At 51.3% G+C, this 17065-nt stretch overlaps 1 protein-coding gene and 1 long non-coding RNA gene across 2 annotated transcripts in view; both read left to right on the top strand.

The window, feature by feature from the left end:
• Nucleotides 1–1814, top strand: part of NPEPL1 (aminopeptidase like 1) — a 32803-nt gene extending 30989 nt beyond the window's left edge. The window contains exons 11-13 of the mRNA XM_034641577.1: nt 245–421; nt 941–1051; nt 1561–1814. Coding sequence (XP_034497468.1) covers nt 245–421; nt 941–1051; nt 1561–1719 — 447 coding nt within the window. The 3' untranslated portion in view covers nt 1720–1814. The remainder of the gene's footprint in view (nt 1–244; nt 422–940; nt 1052–1560) is intronic.
• A 111-nt stretch (nt 1815–1925) lies between these two features.
• LOC117795724 overlaps nt 1926–17065 on the top strand; it is a 32365-nt gene continuing 17225 nt past the window's right edge. Inside the window, exon 1 of the long non-coding RNA XR_004619868.1 lies at nt 1926–6883. This is a non-coding gene — a long non-coding RNA (uncharacterized LOC117795724). The remainder of the gene's footprint in view (nt 6884–17065) is intronic.

The following is a 17065-nucleotide window of genomic DNA, read 5'->3' as shown; positions in this document are numbered from 1 at the left end:
GGCGGGGGGCTGGTGCGCTCCCCGATTCATCACGACCTGGCCCAGGAGGCCGGGGAGCTTGTCCCTGGCGCCCAGCGCGGTGGAGGTGGCAGAGTCCGTGGGCTGGGTCCCAGCGCCCGGACAGCTTAGGAAGTGTCCTCCTGGTGGCACGCTCACGCTCTTGTTTCTTCCCTTCTTTCCTTCTCGCTGCCTCTCCTGGCTTCCCCATCTTCTGCCTGCGGCTGCGGCCCGGCCACCCTCCCAGGGCATTGCCACGGGAAAGTACCATGCCGCCGTGCTCACCAACAGCGCGGAGTGGGAGGCGGCGTGCGTGAAGGCCGGGAGGAGGTGCGGGGACCTGGTGCACCCCCTGGTCTACTGCCCCGAGCTGCACTTCAGCGAGTTCACCTCGGCCGTGGCCGACATGAAGAACTCCGTGGCGGTAGGTGTCCAGCGGCACCCGTGCTGCGGGGAGCGCAGCAGGCAGAGCCCTGCCCTCGGGGAGCCCGAGGGAGCCCAAGACACAGCGTGTGGATGAGGGTCCTCCCCCACAGTGGGGTCCCAGATCCTCACTCGGGGTGGAAGCGTCCAGAGCGGGGACGTGTCTCTCCCTGGTCTCCCCACCAACACATCCACCATGACGGGCGCCGGGGGTCTCCTTCGCGCTCCCGGGTCTGCTCGTTCGCCAGCTCCCCCGTCGCCCCAGAGTGAAGGCAGACCCCTTAACCCACACGCAAGGTCCTTGGGGTCCCTCTGTGCAGTCTCCCGACAGGGGGCCCCCCTGCCCCTGGGGCCCCTTCTTGCAGCCACTGGGTGAGGCTGTGGCCGAGGACGGTGTGGTCGAGAGGGTGTGGGGTGCCCGCTCGGGTCCAAGGGGAGGCAGCCCCGAACGCACTTCGGTGGAGCCCCTCCCCCACTGCCGGGAGCAGAAAGGTCACCTTGTGTCCTGCTGTCCCCCCAGGACAGGGACAACAGCCCCAGCTCCTGTGCTGGCCTTTTCATCGCCTCACACATCGGCTTCGACTGGCCCGGGGTCTGGGTCCACCTGGACATCGCTGCCCCGGTGCACGCCGTGAGTCCAGGCTCTGCCGTGGTGCCCTCGTCTCCCCCGTGGTGCCCTCGTCTCCCCACCCCCCACACTGGCATGGCCGCCTCCACCCTCGCACGCATCCGGACCCCTCTCTGGCTGCAGCTGAGCTCATCAGAAGCAGTGTGTCTTGGGGGGGTCACACTGCCTGTGGCCTGACCTCCGGCCAGCTGTGCCCCCAGCCTCTGGTCTCCTCGGCCCTGGAAACAGTGTCTGCTATGTGCGGCCCTTCTCCAGCCAGGCTGTCCTCGGCTGGAGGCCCAGGGCCCTCAGCTCCCCCTTTTCCACCCAAGAAGACCTGGGGGTTGGGGTCAGAGCGCACGGAGCCATCCCACCACCCTGCCCCCCACTTAGTCCTGAGTGTGACGGATAGCGGGGGGGGGTGCCGTAGGGCAAGTGGGGGTGGACTGGGAGCCCCTTCCCGCAGAGATGGGCTTGCCGAGAGGGTCTGGCTCCACCTGGCAGAGGGTTTCCAGCCTGCTCTTTGCCCACAGGGTGAGCGCGCCACGGGCTTTGGCGTGGCCCTCCTGCTGGCGCTCTTCGGCCGGGCCTCCGAGGACCCTCTGCTGAACCTGGTGTCCCCACTGGGCTGCGAGGCGGACGTGCAGGAGGGGCACGTGGAGAGGGACTCCAAGAGGCGCAGGCTCGTGTGAGGCCGGCCCCTCCCCGGCCCCATGACACAAGGCTCTTTACCTCACTTTGCACTGATTAATTTTAAGCAATCGGAAGATTATACCTTAAGATAGGCTTTGGTTTGTTTTTATTTTTAGTTGTCACGGTGATAGAAACAGCTCTTTCTTCTGTCCTAGAAGACAGCGTAGGGTCTGGAGCACAGCCCCAGCGGGGGGGGGGGGGGGGGGGGGGGGGGGGGGTGAGGGGGGATCCCTGGGGCTGGCTGCTGTTCCAGGGACCTACCAGCTTCCCTGCTGGCTTCCAAAGACTCTGCTCCCTCCCGGGGCCCCTGCACGACCTAGAGGCTCCAGGATGCATGGGTGGCCCTGAGGCCTTGGCCAGATGGCCTTTGGGCCTCCTACCCCTGCTCACTGCGCGCAGTGGGTGCCCATGGCCTTATCTTTGGCCCCAGGCCCCACACACGGCTCCCACATGATAGAGAGCCCAGGCCCCTGCTCCAGCCAGGGCTGCCACTGCCCCCAGGCAGCCCACCCCTTTGATAGGGTGGATGTGACTTGTTTCAAGGACCCAATCTTATGGCACAAGGGGAGTCTCTGGGCCCTGGAGGCTGAAGTAAATATGGCTGTATCACATTCCCCCTTTGCCTCTGTCTCCTCTGTCTCCCACCGTGGTTGAGAAACCCATCCTGAGGCCTGCCCATGGCTCCGAGGCTCCAGGCACCCCCATCTTCTCAAAAACCAGCATCCAGCATTGAGAGGCGGCTTGGCTACCTCGCTTTTGCTGCCGCCAAGAGCGCTGGGGCCTGGGAAGGGACGAGAGCGGGGCCGGAGTCCTCCGGTCGGTGCCTGCCCGGCCCAGGCTGACTTGGTTTTCTGAGGTTTCATAGTGCAGACTCCAAGCGGAGGCCCCCAGGGCTTGTCCGCAGGGAAGGCTGTCCTCCCTCTGAGCCCATCATGAGGCCGGTGCCATGTGGCGTCAGTTGTGTCTGCTCAGCACGAAAGCCCCCCTCCCCCGGCACAACTTCGGTGCTGAAGGACACAGATTCAGGAGACTCCCCCGCCCCAGGTCCGAGTGCAGTAGGTGAGGCCAGTTTGGGCGAGAGAGCAGCCCAGGCCTCTGCCCCCCTTAACGCTCCGTCCCAGTGGGCTGCCTGGGCCCAGCTGGCACGGAGGAAGCCGCCCACACTTCCCTGCTGGGGACAGAGGAGGAGAACGCGGCTGCAGGATGCAGGTCACCGGGCTGTGCCCTGGCCCACTGACCACCTCACCCCTGCTCAAGGGTCCCCAGGCTCCCAAGTCCCTTCCCCAGCTCTGGAAGTCAAGGTGACTTTCTGGGCCTGATCCCAAACAAATACTTATTAACTCCCTACTGCGCACGGCGCTAGCTGGGCCCGGAAAAGGCAAGGAGCCGCTCTGGCGCCCCAGCCCTGTCTGGGAAAACCATGGCCCGACATGCTGAGTGACAGTAATAGCAGTCACAAGGTGGTAGGTGGGCAGCGGGCTCTGCGAGCTGAGGGGAGGCACCATGGGGGGCCGGAGGGGCTGGGAGCCTTCACGGTTCATTAGCCTGCTTAATGGCCTTGCCCTCGGCAGCTCGCTCCAGCTTCTCCGAGATGCCCTGGAGGAGGCAGAGGTCACTGAGGTGGTCTAGCTCCCTCTCCGGGCAGCTGACACTGTCAGCTCCCCCCCACCAGGGGGCTGCAGGATGCAGGGTCAAGGAGCAGGGGACGAACTGAGTCTCCCTTGTGCAGGCACAAAGGCAGCCTCAGGGCCAGGGACCCAGCTGGGGACCAGCTGCGGGCTTGGGGCCTGGCCTGCATGCCTGGAGTCAGGGGGACCGTGGGGGGTGAGCCAAAGGTCCAAAGGGCTTTAGGACCGGGCGGCTGCTTCCCCGGGCCGCACCGGAGCCCCAGCAACAGGGTCAGGGGGCGGCTGGCAGTGGGGGGGCAGGTGGGCACTGGTGGGTCCACTTGATCATGTTTCCAGCAAACGGCTGCCCATGCAGGGGAGGCCCGCGGGCGTCAGCACCCTGTCCCAGGAGCAGCCCCACTCTGCTGGGGGCGACAGAGGAGCAAACACTGGCCCTTACAGCCCATGAATCCTCCTGAGGGTGGGTCTGGGGGACCCCAGCGCCTGCCCAGGGGATGCCAGCGCCTGCCCGGGGGACCCCAGTGCCTGCCTGGGGGTGCGGGCCATGGTAATGAGCACCTGCCTGGAGCAGGGCCCATGTCACCCTGAAGGCAGGAGGGAAGGACAAGACCCTGGAAATGTCTCTTTTGGGAAAAGGGCAGCGGCGTTGGAAAGATCGCCCAGCTTCCCGCTGAGAGCCAGCCAGCTTCCCCAGGGCTTGGCAGGCAGGTGGGAGGACAGCGAGACCCCACTCTCCTCCGTGTCAGGGGACACGGCCCCTGCTCCGGTGATGAGTTCCTGTGTGACAGTAAAGCCCGCCGGCATGTTCCCAGGGCCTCGGGCGCACAGGCCTCGAGCTCCCCCTCTCAGGGCAGTTCTGGGGAGCAGGGCGAGCAGGGGCCTGAAAGTTCTGTAGCGCCCAGGGCTCGGGGCGGGTTCTTAGGGCTGAGAGAGGCTGACAGGACCCTGCCAGGGAGCCCAGGTGAGGGAGGATTTCTCTCCGTCCACTCACGGCGCACTCCCTCCGCAGTTGGCTCCCGAAATCAGTCTTAAGCAGGAAGAAACCGCAGGCCTTCAGCGTGGCCTTGTGAATATGCAGAATGTGGGCCTGGGGCTGTGAGGGCCTGTGTGGCCAGGGTCCCCACAGCCCCCACTTGGCTCAGGTGGGGGGTGGCCCATCAAGCAAGCGCACCTCCCATCTGTCCTGGGTCACAAGAACCTGCCTGACCCCCGAACTCCCACACACATTTCCAGATGTCACTTCCCATTTCTGTGACCCCAAAATCGGGGGCATGGACTTATTTCAAAGAAGCAGTTCAAACTGGATGAAATCATTTCCATTCAGGGAATGCTGACCATTCCATCGTTTCAGAAAATCCCACCCCACCTTACTGCCCCAGATTAATGACTCCAGCACTGCTCCGAATGGGACCAGCAGCCCCCCAGGAAACCTCCAGTGCCGCCCCCACAGGCAATGCTGTGTCCACCCAGGCTCAGCACGCTGGAGGCCCCAAATGCACCCCTTCTTCTTGCCCTGTGCAGGGCCTCCCCCCAGGAGCGCCCTCCCCAGCCCCCTCTCTGTGGCCCCTCCTGAGGGCCCCATGTTTGCCATCTGCCTGACAGGGTCACCCTTGCCCCCAGTGCATGCTGCCCCCTAAAAGCTCTCGGGGGGGCCCCTCCTGAGCACATCTGGGGCCCCAGCAACCCCTCCCCCAGTACATGTTTGTTGAATTCGGATTTGCTGCGTGATTCTCTGCCCAGAACCTCTGTTCAGACTGTGTTCCCTGGTGAATTGGTGTTCAGCATTTTTGTTTATTTGTTTGTTCTTTAACAAAAGGTTGTTTTGGTTTGAGATTCAGCAAAAACACACACACATTGCATTCGGCTTCCTCTCCACTCGGGGTTTAGTCAATCAGTTGTTTTCCAGGCTGCTTCTGAGTCCTTGCCTCAAATGAGCCTCCAACAAGATAATGCATTTAAAAGCCCTTGGAAAAGTACCAGGCCCCACGCACATGTGAGGTATTGTCATCCTGCGAGGGAGCTAGCGAGCTGCTGGGCCCCGCACCCCACTCCCCGGAGCCAGGCTCAGCTCCAGAGAACACAGCCCACGGGTAGGGCTCAGGAGGGGCCGTCCCCAAAGCCCAGGCCTGCCTTCCCTCCTGATGGCCCCTGGCCCTCTCTTCCCGAGGGGGGAGGGGGGACGGGGATGGGAGGGACGACCATCCGGGAAGCCCGTGCTCCCTCAAGAGGTGAAACAGGTCCTTGTAGGCTTCCCACCGGAGGCCTATTTTCCCTTTGGTTCCCCCTGCGGTCCTGAGAGCTTTTGGGAGGAGGCCAGAGAGCATTCTTCAGGCAGGAAAACAAAATCAAAAACAAAACCCCCAGACTGGAAAGCTCTTGAGGCCTGGTTCACATGTAGCGTTAGCACAATGGGGACACGCGGTGGCCCGGAGCCGAGGCGGTGAATCGGGACAGGCTGTGCAGGAGACTCCGTCCCCCGGCGATGGTGGACGCGACAGCTAAGTCCCAACTATGCGCCTGTCCTGAATGCCAGCACCGTCCCTTTCCTCCAACAGGTTGGCTGGCTTTCACTGGTGTCCATGAGCAAGCGTGGTCCAGTGGGGTGATGGACAGCTTTCCCGTCCAGTAGTATTTATTAAATACCACCAGTGTGCAACTCCTGAAAAGTTCATCTCTCTTGCGGGAACCCCGCTTCTGGCCGAGGCGGTCTCCAGCGGCTTCAAAGGGGGAGCCAGCCCTGTGGGAGGCTGCAAATAGACCCCGCCGCCAGCACCCGAGGCAGTCCGGCTGAGTAAGGCGTGGGTGCCAGAACGACTCCTCAGCCCCTCCTCAAACGCTCCCCTTCTGGTCCAGCCATGAGGGTGTTACCAGCAACCACTGGAATAGCTAACGTTTCATAAGCAGCCTGCCGAGGACATGGCTGATTACCTTATTCCATCCAGGGTGTGGGGGATGGAGGCTAGTATGGGCATTGGGGGCGGGGCCTCAAGACCCTCAACCCAGGTGCCCCATGCCCTGCACCTGATTTCACCTCCAGCCCAGCCCCTGCCCGTGCACGCCCTCCCACGGGCCTTGCCACACCTGCACTTCCTTTAGCGGCCAGAGGGCAGCACAGGGCGGGCTCCCAGCTGCAGGAAGGCCACGTGGGCCACGCTCGGCACAGGGGTGGCCAAAGCCTGGCTTCGCCACTGCCTTCCTGTCGACCTGCAACCCCTCAGAAGTGAGGGTTCATGGTGGCTTGACTGTGGCTTGGCCGCCAAGGGCCCTGGTTAACCAGCTAAACTCAGGCATCCACACTTGTCACCAGCTGCCCTGGAGAGCGTTATGGGGATGCTCTGCGCACAGGCAGGCCACAAAGGGCTTTTTTTTTTTTTTGGAGTTTTTCAGAGACCAATTAAGTGTGGTCCACCGGTAATGGGCCTCAGGTCAGAAGGGGCCAGTGAACACAGTCCTGCCAGCCTGCTGGGCCTCCAAGGAAGGGCTGTTTCCTCCTGTGGACGCAAGACAGCGCAGTCCCATTTCCTCCCTGGCTCCGGTAAGAAAACGTGCTGTAAATAAACAACCCACAGACGGCAGTTTAATAGAGGGGACGGGCGCAGCAAGGGAGGGGGCCAGCTGGGGAAAGCTTTGCTCAGGGAAATGAGATCGGAACTGAGATTGCAAGGATGAGTGAGTATTAAATGATGTGGAACATGGAAGAATAATTTCAGGCAGAGGGAACTGCGTGTGCAAAGGCCCTGGGGTGGGGAAGCCATGAGACGCTGGAGGAACAGAAAAGAGGCCAGGTGGCTGGAAAGGAGAGAAGGCTGTAGGGATGGGGGGGTGGCAGGCAGGGCGAGAGCACACACAGTCTTGCACGCTGCTGGGGGAACTTGTGTCTATTCTAAGAGCAATGGGAGCCTTGAGGAGTCCTGAGCTGATGAGAGACAGGTGGAATTCATGTTTTGAAGAGCCTTCTGCCTGCAGCTCACGGGGGCCCGCCCCCCCAACACACTCAGTTGTAGCTGGGATCAATTCGAGTCCCAGGGAAGGCCCAAGGCTCTAAGGAGAGCCAGTGACAGCTACCATCTGAAGGCCTTCGATTCCTAGGTGTCTGACCCAAAAAGCCAAGATCGACCCCCGCAGTGGCATGGTGGACTCCACATTCCCATCCGCTGTGTAAGGGGAGGGCATGGCTTTGGGGCCCTGCTTGCACCTGCTCTGCTGTTTCCTGGTCATGTGACCTCGTGGCCCTGAGCTTCGGCCCCTTCACCAGGAAAAGGAGATCAGAGTACTGGGGTCCACCTCGCAGGAAGCTGTAAGGGTCAAACAGTGTTCGTGGTCACGGAAAAACCCATGGATGGCACATGTGAACTCTTGAAGAATATAAAACACAGCTGTTGGGAGATACTAATGAGTGACAAGTGGTTAGAAATGGAAGGGGTGCGAGCCTGGAAAGAAGGGGAGTGAGCAGCTGGGAGAGGCACGTTCATGCAACTTCTCTGCTGGGGGAGGCCCCCAGCCCTTAGCACAGGGTGGCCAGGAGTACCGCAGGGAGCGGGAGTCTTCCGGGGAGGGGGCTGCGGGGGTGACGGGGGCGAGGGGGTGTCCTGCAGGGAAAGAAGCAAGGTCCTGGCCTAACATCCCCTTACAGCTTGGCCTGACCGTGGTTTCCCCCCGTGATGGCGTGGAGGCCCCGGATTCACCCTGCTGCCCTAAAGAAAACCAGACGTACATAGAAAGCAGTGGTTTTCAGAGGCTAGAAAACAGCACTAGAGAGTTCTGTCTGGGAGAAAGCAAGGGAATGTGGCGAGCCCTCCAGTTGCCCCAGCGGAAGGCCTGGAGGGATTTGCGGGCTGTGGTGCAGGGAGGAGGTGCCCGCTCAGAGCTCAGCCGTCCTCCCAGATGGGAGGGAGGCAGTTGGAGATTCACGAAGGACCGGGCCCTGGAGGTGGCAGGACAGACCTCTGCAAAGCCGGGAGCCGCCCAGAGAGAAAGCCGTCCGAGCTCTGCAGAGGCTCCCGGAGCGTCCGCTGAGTCTTGCCCAGCACACTGCCCACGGCTGGGGGGAAGCAGCCGGGGGGGTTGGGCGGGTTCGGTGTGCACTTCCGCAGGCAGGGGCAACCCCCTGCAGTCCCACCCCGGCCTCCGAGCCCGCAGGATGGGCCCTGGGTGGATGCAGACCTCTCCCCACGCTGGAGAGACTGACGGGACAGCGAGCAGGAGGTGGCAGTGGGAACCGGGCTGGGTACATCGCCCGCTAACACGGACGGGCAGGAGAAGAGGAGTGCAGGGGGCGGGGGGTGACAGGGAGAAAGAGAGAGAAAAGCAACATCCTCCAGAGCATTTTTAACGGGATCCAGTCTTCTCACATAACAAAAACAAACAAAATGTCCAGGATGAAAATCCACATTACTCAGCATACCAAGAACCAGGAAACTCTGACCAAATCTCCAGGGACGAGGCAATCAAGAGATGACAACCCTGAGATGACCCAGATGTGGGAATTAGTGGACACGGGCTCAGCAGCAGCTGTCCTCATTATCCTCCATGAGGTAAAGAGGCACAGCCTTGAAATGAACAGAAAAATAGAAGTTTTGGCAGAGAAAGACAAACTGTAACAAAGAATCGCTGAGTGCAATGTGGTATCCTGGATGGAATCTTGGAACAAAAAAAGGACATTCGTGTAAAAACTGGTGAAAGCTGAAGCAAGCCTGGGGTTTAGTTACCAGTCATGTACCAACGTTGGCATCTTAGTATGGGTGATCATGCCACAGTCCGTGGCCACGTGAGACGCTGGCATTAGGGAAAACTGGGTGAAGGGTATTTGGAAACGCTCCATATTTTTGCAGCATTTCTGTAGATGTAAATATTTATGAAAGAAACGTTAATTTTAAAGGAATCAAATCAATATTTTCGAACAGGGAAACAAAGTATAGGATAAGAGCCAAATGAAGGTGACAGGAAACTGGAAAAGACCCCAATAGATATTGTCTAATCTGAAGGACTGAGAGGAAAAAGTAGGATTTCAAAAACCGAGCGCCTTGGGGACTTGCTGACACCCTCACCATCGAACCCCTGAAAGGGAAGGAATTGGTGCAGAAAAAAAAGTTAACCACTTTCTGGAGGTATGGTTGACTCAGAAAAAGCTATAGATATTTAGTGCATTGAATGATAGATTTATAATCTATAAATTATAAATTGTAAGAGATTATGTTTTAAATTATAAACTACAGATAATTGGTGTATTTGGAGCTCAGTATATGCCCATGACCCCATTGTCATTATCAATGCCATCCTCTCCCCGTCACCTCTAAGTTTTCCTGCCCCCTCCATCCTCTTCTGTGGTGAGAGCACCTAACACAAGATCTACCCTCTTAGCAAGTCGTTTATACAACACGGTATTGTTCATCATAGGCCCTGTGTATTACAGTGAGTCTCCAGAATGTATTTATTTTGACTGGCCCCTAAATTCACAGTTTCCACCAAAATTTTTTTTAAAAAAATGTTTTTGAAAGAATAATGGCCAAACCTTCCCAAATATATCAAAAGACATAAATTTCCAGGTTCAAGAGGCTTACAGAACTCCAAACAGTATAAACTCAAAGAAAGCCACAGCCAGACACATCAAGATCAAAAAACCAAAGATAAAGAAAAATATTGAAAGCAAAGAAAAGTTATCCCTTACCTGGAGGGAAATAATGACCGAAGATTTGTCATCAGAAACAGTGGTGGTTGAAATATAGGGAAACAAAACAACATCTTAAAAAATGCACAACCAAAGAAGTGTCAACTCAGAATTCTAAGTCCAGCAAAGGTATTTTTCAAGAATGAAGGGAAAATAAAGACACACTCAGAAGAAAAAACAAGGCATTCATTCATTCATTCCCTAGCAGCCCTGCTCTAGAAGAAATATGAAAGAACATTCTCCAGACAAAAGGGAAATGATACAAAATAAAACTTGGAGCATCAGAAATGGAGAAGAAGAAGGACAACAGAGGTAAACATCAGGGTGAATGGACTATTTTTCCCCCTCTTAAGTACTTTAAAATATGTATAACTTTAAAAAGCAAACATGACATTGGGAGATGTGATGTATATAGATACAATACATATGACTAAAACAGACGATGTGAGGGTATAACCTGGAGAAAGTAAAGATGATTCTATGATTATATTTGACATGCAGTGGTAAAACGTCAACTCTAAATAGATTATGAAATGTTAGGTATGTATATTGTCCCTAAAGCAACAATTAAAAAGTAACACAAAGAGATATAGCCAAAAGCCAATAGACAATTAAATGGAGTACTAAAAATATTTTCAAATAATTCAAAAGGCAGAAAAGGGAACAGAGAAAAAAAATAAGAAAGATAGAAAAATAAAATGTCAGGACCTAAATTCAACTATAGCAATAATTGCATTAAATGTGAATGGTCTAAACACAGTGATTAAAAACAGACGTGACCACATTGGATTAAAGGGGAAAAAAAAGACCCGGTTAGATGTTGTCTGTAAGAAATGCACCTTAAATATGATTGTATAGGGAGCAGCAAACTGGCCCACAGGCCACATGCAGCCTATGCCCTGTTTTAAAGAATGGTTTTCACAAGTTTTAAGGATTGCGAAGAAGAGGAGACAGAAACCACATGTGGGCACTAAACCTAGGTTAGATATTTACTGGCTCTTCACAGAAAAAGTTTGCTGGCTCCTCATGTTGATGGATTAAAAGTGAAAGGATGGAGAATGATATACCTAGTAAATACCTATCAAAATAAAGCAGAGTGGCTACATGAATAGCAGACAAAGAAGACTTCAAAAAAACTACCAGGTAGGAACAAGACCATCACATAATGATACAGGAATCAATTCACAAAGGAGACCTCACGGCCCCAAATACGGACACCCCCGATGGTGGAGCACAAGACCAGGTGAGACAAAAGAAGAAATAGACAAACCCACAATTATATTTGGAGCCTTAATCCCTTCTTTCTCAGTAATCAGTAGAATAAGATAGAAAATCAGCAAGGCTAGGGAAGACCTGAACAACACGTCAGTTTTGTCTGGTTGGTATTTACAGACCACTCCAGCTGACAGCAGCAGAACACTTACTCTTTCCAAGTGCAAATGGGACATTCATTCAAATAAATCATATTCTGGGCCGTTAAAATTGAACCTTAGAGGAGTTAAAATTATACAGTGTATATTCTCTGACCAGAAGGGGACTTAAACTGGAAATCAATAAAAGACGGACGTCTGGAACATCCACAAATATTTGGAAATTAAACAACATACCTCTAAATAACCTGCAGATCGCACAGGAAGTATCAAGTAAATAGTCCAGGATTCCACCATGAAACGACAAAAAGAGCAAGTTAAACCCAAAGAAAGGAGAGAAATCATATATAAAAGCAGAAATTAGTGTAATTGGAAATAGGAAAATAGAGAAAATAAGTGACACCAAAAGTTATTTGAAAAGATCAGTATACTTGATGATTTTCTAGACAAACTGAAAAAAATACACAAATTGCAAATATCAAAAAAAAATGAAAGATGGGATATCACTGCAGGCACTACAGATATTAAAAAGATAGTAAGGTGATCTCTCTATGCCATAAATTCAATTTAGATGAAGCGGACAAATTAATTGAAAGACACAAAACACCAAAACTCACTCAAGACGAAAGAGATAACCTGAATATGCCTATATCTGCTAAAGAAATTGAATTTTTAGATTAAAATCTTCCGACAACGAAAACTCCAGGCCCAGCTCATTTCAAAGGCAACTTCTCCCCAACATTTAATGAAGTAATAACACCAATTCTGTTTCAAGCTCTTCCAGAAAACGGAAGAGGTGAGAACACTTTCCAACTCATTTTACGGGGCCAGCGTGACCTTGATGTCACCACCAAAGACGTTAGAAGGACACCAAAGAGCAATGTACCTCACGAACATACCCCACAAACATCACCAACAAAATATTGGTGAATCGAGAGTATATATTGGGAAGTCACTTGCAGCAATACGTAAACTGGAGATATGCGTCCTTCCCAAGTGGGGCTTGTGCTGGGAACGCAGGACGGTTCACCGTCAGAAAATACATCAGTCCAAGTGACCATATAGACAGACTACAGAGGGAAAGTCCTATTCCAACAGATGAGGGGAAAGTACCTGACAAAATTCAGCATCCACTTTTGGTAAAAATTCTCTACAGAATGGACAGAAGGCTGCTGCTTTAATCCGGGAAAGGGGATCTACAAAAGACAAAACCATACCACAGCTAACGTCATCCTTAACGGTGGAAACCAGGGTTTCCGTTGCGGCCGATGCAAGGCATCCTGGAGGTGGGTGGTGGTGACAGGAGCACACGAGGAACGTATTTTAATGCCCCCGAAATTGTGCCCTTAAAAGTGATTAGATGGTAAATTTTATATTTGTGTATTTTACCACAAATTTAAAAATTGGGGGGAAAAAGTACATGTTATGATCCCTGGAAAAACACTGAAAACAAAGTATAAAGATGCATATTTTCAACAATAATAGGAAACTAATATGGAATACTAAAAACTCTTTAAAATGTTGTTAACTCAAGAGAAGGCAAAAAGCAGAGAAGGGAGAAAATGACACATTAAAATCAAATTAGCAAAGGGGAGACTTAAACCGACCTTATCAATCATTATATTAAAATACATTATATTAAAATAGTCCAATTAAATGGACTAAACCCTCCAATTAAAGGGCAAATCTTGTCCAATTAGATTTAAAAATGCAAGATCCAACTATTCGTCGTCTACAAGAAATAGTTGAAACATAAAGACAGGATGGATTATAAGTAAAAGGATAGAAAAGAAGAGATTATGCAGGCAGCACAATGAAGCTGGTCTGGTCGCATTAATATCACACAAAGTAGACTACAAGAAAGATTACCAGGGATAAAAAGGAACATTTCATAATGATGATGAAAACATTTCGCCATCCATCAGGAGAGCATAACGACCATAGGCCATATGCACCTGACACCAACATTTCAATATACACGGAGGAAAAACTCGATAGAGCCAAAGGGGTAGAGAAGTCCCCAATCACAGATGGATTTTTAACACTTCCTCTCTCAAACTGGTAATAGCACCGGGCCCCAAAAAGCAGCGTATTAAAGATTCCAACATTATCAAGCATCTTTCCTTATTGACATCTGTGGAACACCACACCCAGCGACTCTAGAACATACGTTCTTTCATGTAGACACAGAAAGACCTACACAGCGAAGTCTATGCATCCAAATAGATCACATGCAGGGCCAGAAACGTCTCGGTAAATTTCAAGAGCTTGAACCCTTGCAGAGGGGCCCTATTTTTCTCTGAACATAGTGCAACTAACTTGGAAATGAATGAAAAAAAGACAGAAAACCTCCTAAATCTTTGGAAATGATGCAACACTTATTTAAATAACACACGGATCAAAGATGAAATCACAAAGAAACATTTTAAATACTAAACTGACTAGTCACGAAAATCCAACATGTCAAACCTTGTCATGTGCGGTTGGAACAGGGGCTTCGAGGGATACCTGTTGTTTTCGTTTGTACTGGAAAAGAGAGAAAGGTTTCAAAATCAGTGATCTAATTTACCTTTCAAGAAGCTAGAAAAAGAAGAGCAAATTACTCCCAAGCAAGAGGATAAAGGAAGTAATAACAATAAAAGCAGACACCAGTTGGGTAAAAGCAAGCCGCAGGTAAGACGGCGGTCCATGGGCGCCTTACTCTGCGCCCCACACATCACAGCGTCTTCCCCCGCGGACCATGGGGATGTACCCGTGGCAGCTGGCCCCGGGAGCTGCAGGCACCAGTCTCCCTGTTGCTTGTCCACAGTGGTTTTCCACCTCCGTGATCGCTTCCTTGCACACCTGTGGTAGCAACACTCAGCTTGACTCCAGGGGGACCCTCTCCCGAAGCCTCGTGTTTTCTCTGTGTTCGGCTTTCTCTCCTTACTCTGACACCGATTCTCACCACCTGGCCTCCCTGAACCCCAAACGCTGCTCAGCTCACGGAGACCAGGACTCCTGTCTGCACTTCCGCTCCCTGAGCTGTGGCCTTGAGACTCTCCAGACACAAGGAAAAGACAGAAGAAAGAAACGGCAAACTGATGGTAGATAGAAAACCGTGCACCAAGAACATTTAAGCTCAACCTTATGAAATTCTCACATTGAATGCAAATGGTCAATGTCTTTAGCGGCGATGTCCACAACAGCCGAACTATGGAAACAGCCCAGATATCCATTGACAGATGAATGGTTAAGGAAGATGTGGTGTGTATATTTACTCAGCCATCAAAAAATGAAATCTTGCCATTTGCAACAACGTGGGTGGAACTAGAGGGTACGATGCTAAGCGAAATAAGTCAATCAGAGGAAGATAATTATCATGTGGTCTCACTCATGTGGAATTTAAGAAACAAAACGGGATCATAAGGGAAGAGAGGAAAAAATAAAACAAGATGAAATCAGAGAGGGAGACAAACCATAAGAGACTGTTAATCACAGGAAACAAACTGAGTGTTGCTGGAGGGGAGGTGGGTGGGAGGTGGGGTAACTGGGGGATGGGCATGAAGGAGGGCACGTGACCTAATGAGCACTGGGTGTTTTATACAACCGATGAATCACAGACCCATGCCCCTAAACCAATAATACATTTTGTGTTAATAAAAAAATAAAATTTAAATTAAAAAAACGCAAATAGTCTAGACACACCAGTTAAGGGGCAGAGGCTGAAGCAGTGGATATCAGGACACCTAGCTTGGTGCGGTCCCTAAGAAACCCACGCAAGGCTTACGAGGAAGAGCAGAAGGATGGAGAAGGACACAATTCTGGGACGTACCAAAAGGAAGCTAGAGCTTCTTGCTTAAATATGACGATGTGGGTTTACGAGCGAGGAATATGACAAGGATGAGGAGGACTGTTTATCCAGGGAACCCAGTCGTCCTGAACACGGACACACCAAGGGATGGAGCTCCAAAAACGGACAGATTTCATGGAAAAATAGGCAAATCCAGAGTTAATTGCAGTTTTTAACAGCCTTCTTGGTAATTGGTAAACCAGACGGGAAGTCGGGGAAGACCCAGGACGCCTGAACGGTGCTGTCAGTCACAGCAGGAAGGCACACGCTCTCTTCAAGCACACGTGGGACATTTATCGGATCGGATCACACTGTGGGTCATAGAATAACGCTCAAGAAATCTAGAAAGATTGAAGTTATACAAATACTATTCTCTGACCACAGTGGACTTTAACTAGAAATCAATATCAAAATACTGGAAAATTGCAAATATTTAAAACTACAGTGAATACTTCTAAACAATGCATGGGTTAAAGAAGAAATCACAGTGGAAAGTATAAAATATTTGAACTAAATAAAAATTAAAGTGTGACTTAAAAATTGTGGGCTTAGAACAAAACTTCATAATTGAATTTAAATTTAAAAAAAAGAAGAAAACGTCAAACATATATTAGAAAAGTGGGAAAAAAACTTGATTGACCTAAACTTCTACCTTAAAAACAATTTTTTTAAAGCTAATTAAACCCAAAGTACGAGAGGAAAGTGAAGAATAATATAGAAAAATCAATAAAATCAAAAGCTGATTCTTTGAGAATGTCAGTAAAATTGATAAACTTCTGTTCAGATTGATCTGGGTGAAAAATCAGATATTAACCGCCAATATCAGAATTAGAGATCAATAGAGATGAAAAGGACATCGTCAAGTGAATATTAGAAACAACTTTGTGTTGTAAATTCAGTAACTGAGATCAGACAAATTCCTTAAAAGACACAAACCACCAAACTCACTCGAGGTGAAATGTATAGCCTGAACTGTTACAAGAAAATGAATTTGAACTTTAAAACCTTCTCACATGGGGCGCCTGGGTGACACAGCGGTTAAGCGTCTGCCTTTGGCTCAGGGCGTGACCCTGGCGCTCTGGGATCGAGCCCCACATCAGGCTCCCCCGCTGGAAGCCTGCTTCTTCCTCTCCCACTCCCCCTGCTTGTGTTCCCTCTCTCGCTGGCCGTTTCTATCTCTGTCAAATAAATAAATAAAATCTTTAAAAAAATAAAAATAAATAAATAAAACCTTCTCACAAAGACAACTGCGGGCCCAAACAGCTTTGCTGGGGGAGTCTACTGAACATTTCAGGAAGCAATAATACCAATTCCGCGGAAACTCATCCAGACAATAGAAGAGGAGAGCGCACTTCAGAGCTCACGTGCACAGCTAGCAGACCTTTGCGACTGGACCCAGACAAACACATTACAAGAACAGAGAACGACAGAACAATATCCCTCATAAACATAGATGCAACCCATCCCCCTGCGAGATCCTTGCAGATTGAATCCATTCATGTATGTATGTAATAGCTCATAATGAGGGGAAACTTATCCTGGGAACTCAGCCTGGCTTGATGTTAGAAAATAAATCAACATCATTCATACCCACGGAGCACAGACCACAGACGAAAAGCATATGATCATCTCAACAGGTACACGGAAGGCCTCGGATAGAATTCAATATCCATTCGCAGTAAAAACTCTCTGCAAACTAGGAATTGAAGGGATATTAACCCAATGATGAGCAATGACAGAAATCTTTAGGTCACATCACAATTTACAATAAAGGACGGGATACTTTCTTAGGATTAAAATTGTACTGGATGTTAAAGCTTCTATCATGAGGCAAGGAGAAGAAATAAA

This window comes from Ailuropoda melanoleuca, chromosome 13 (genome assembly GCF_002007445.2).
Source record: "Ailuropoda melanoleuca isolate Jingjing chromosome 13, ASM200744v2, whole genome shotgun sequence".
Taxonomy (NCBI): Eukaryota; Metazoa; Chordata; class Mammalia; order Carnivora; family Ursidae; genus Ailuropoda; species Ailuropoda melanoleuca.
This window is presented reverse-complemented; position numbering and strand designations above follow the sequence as displayed.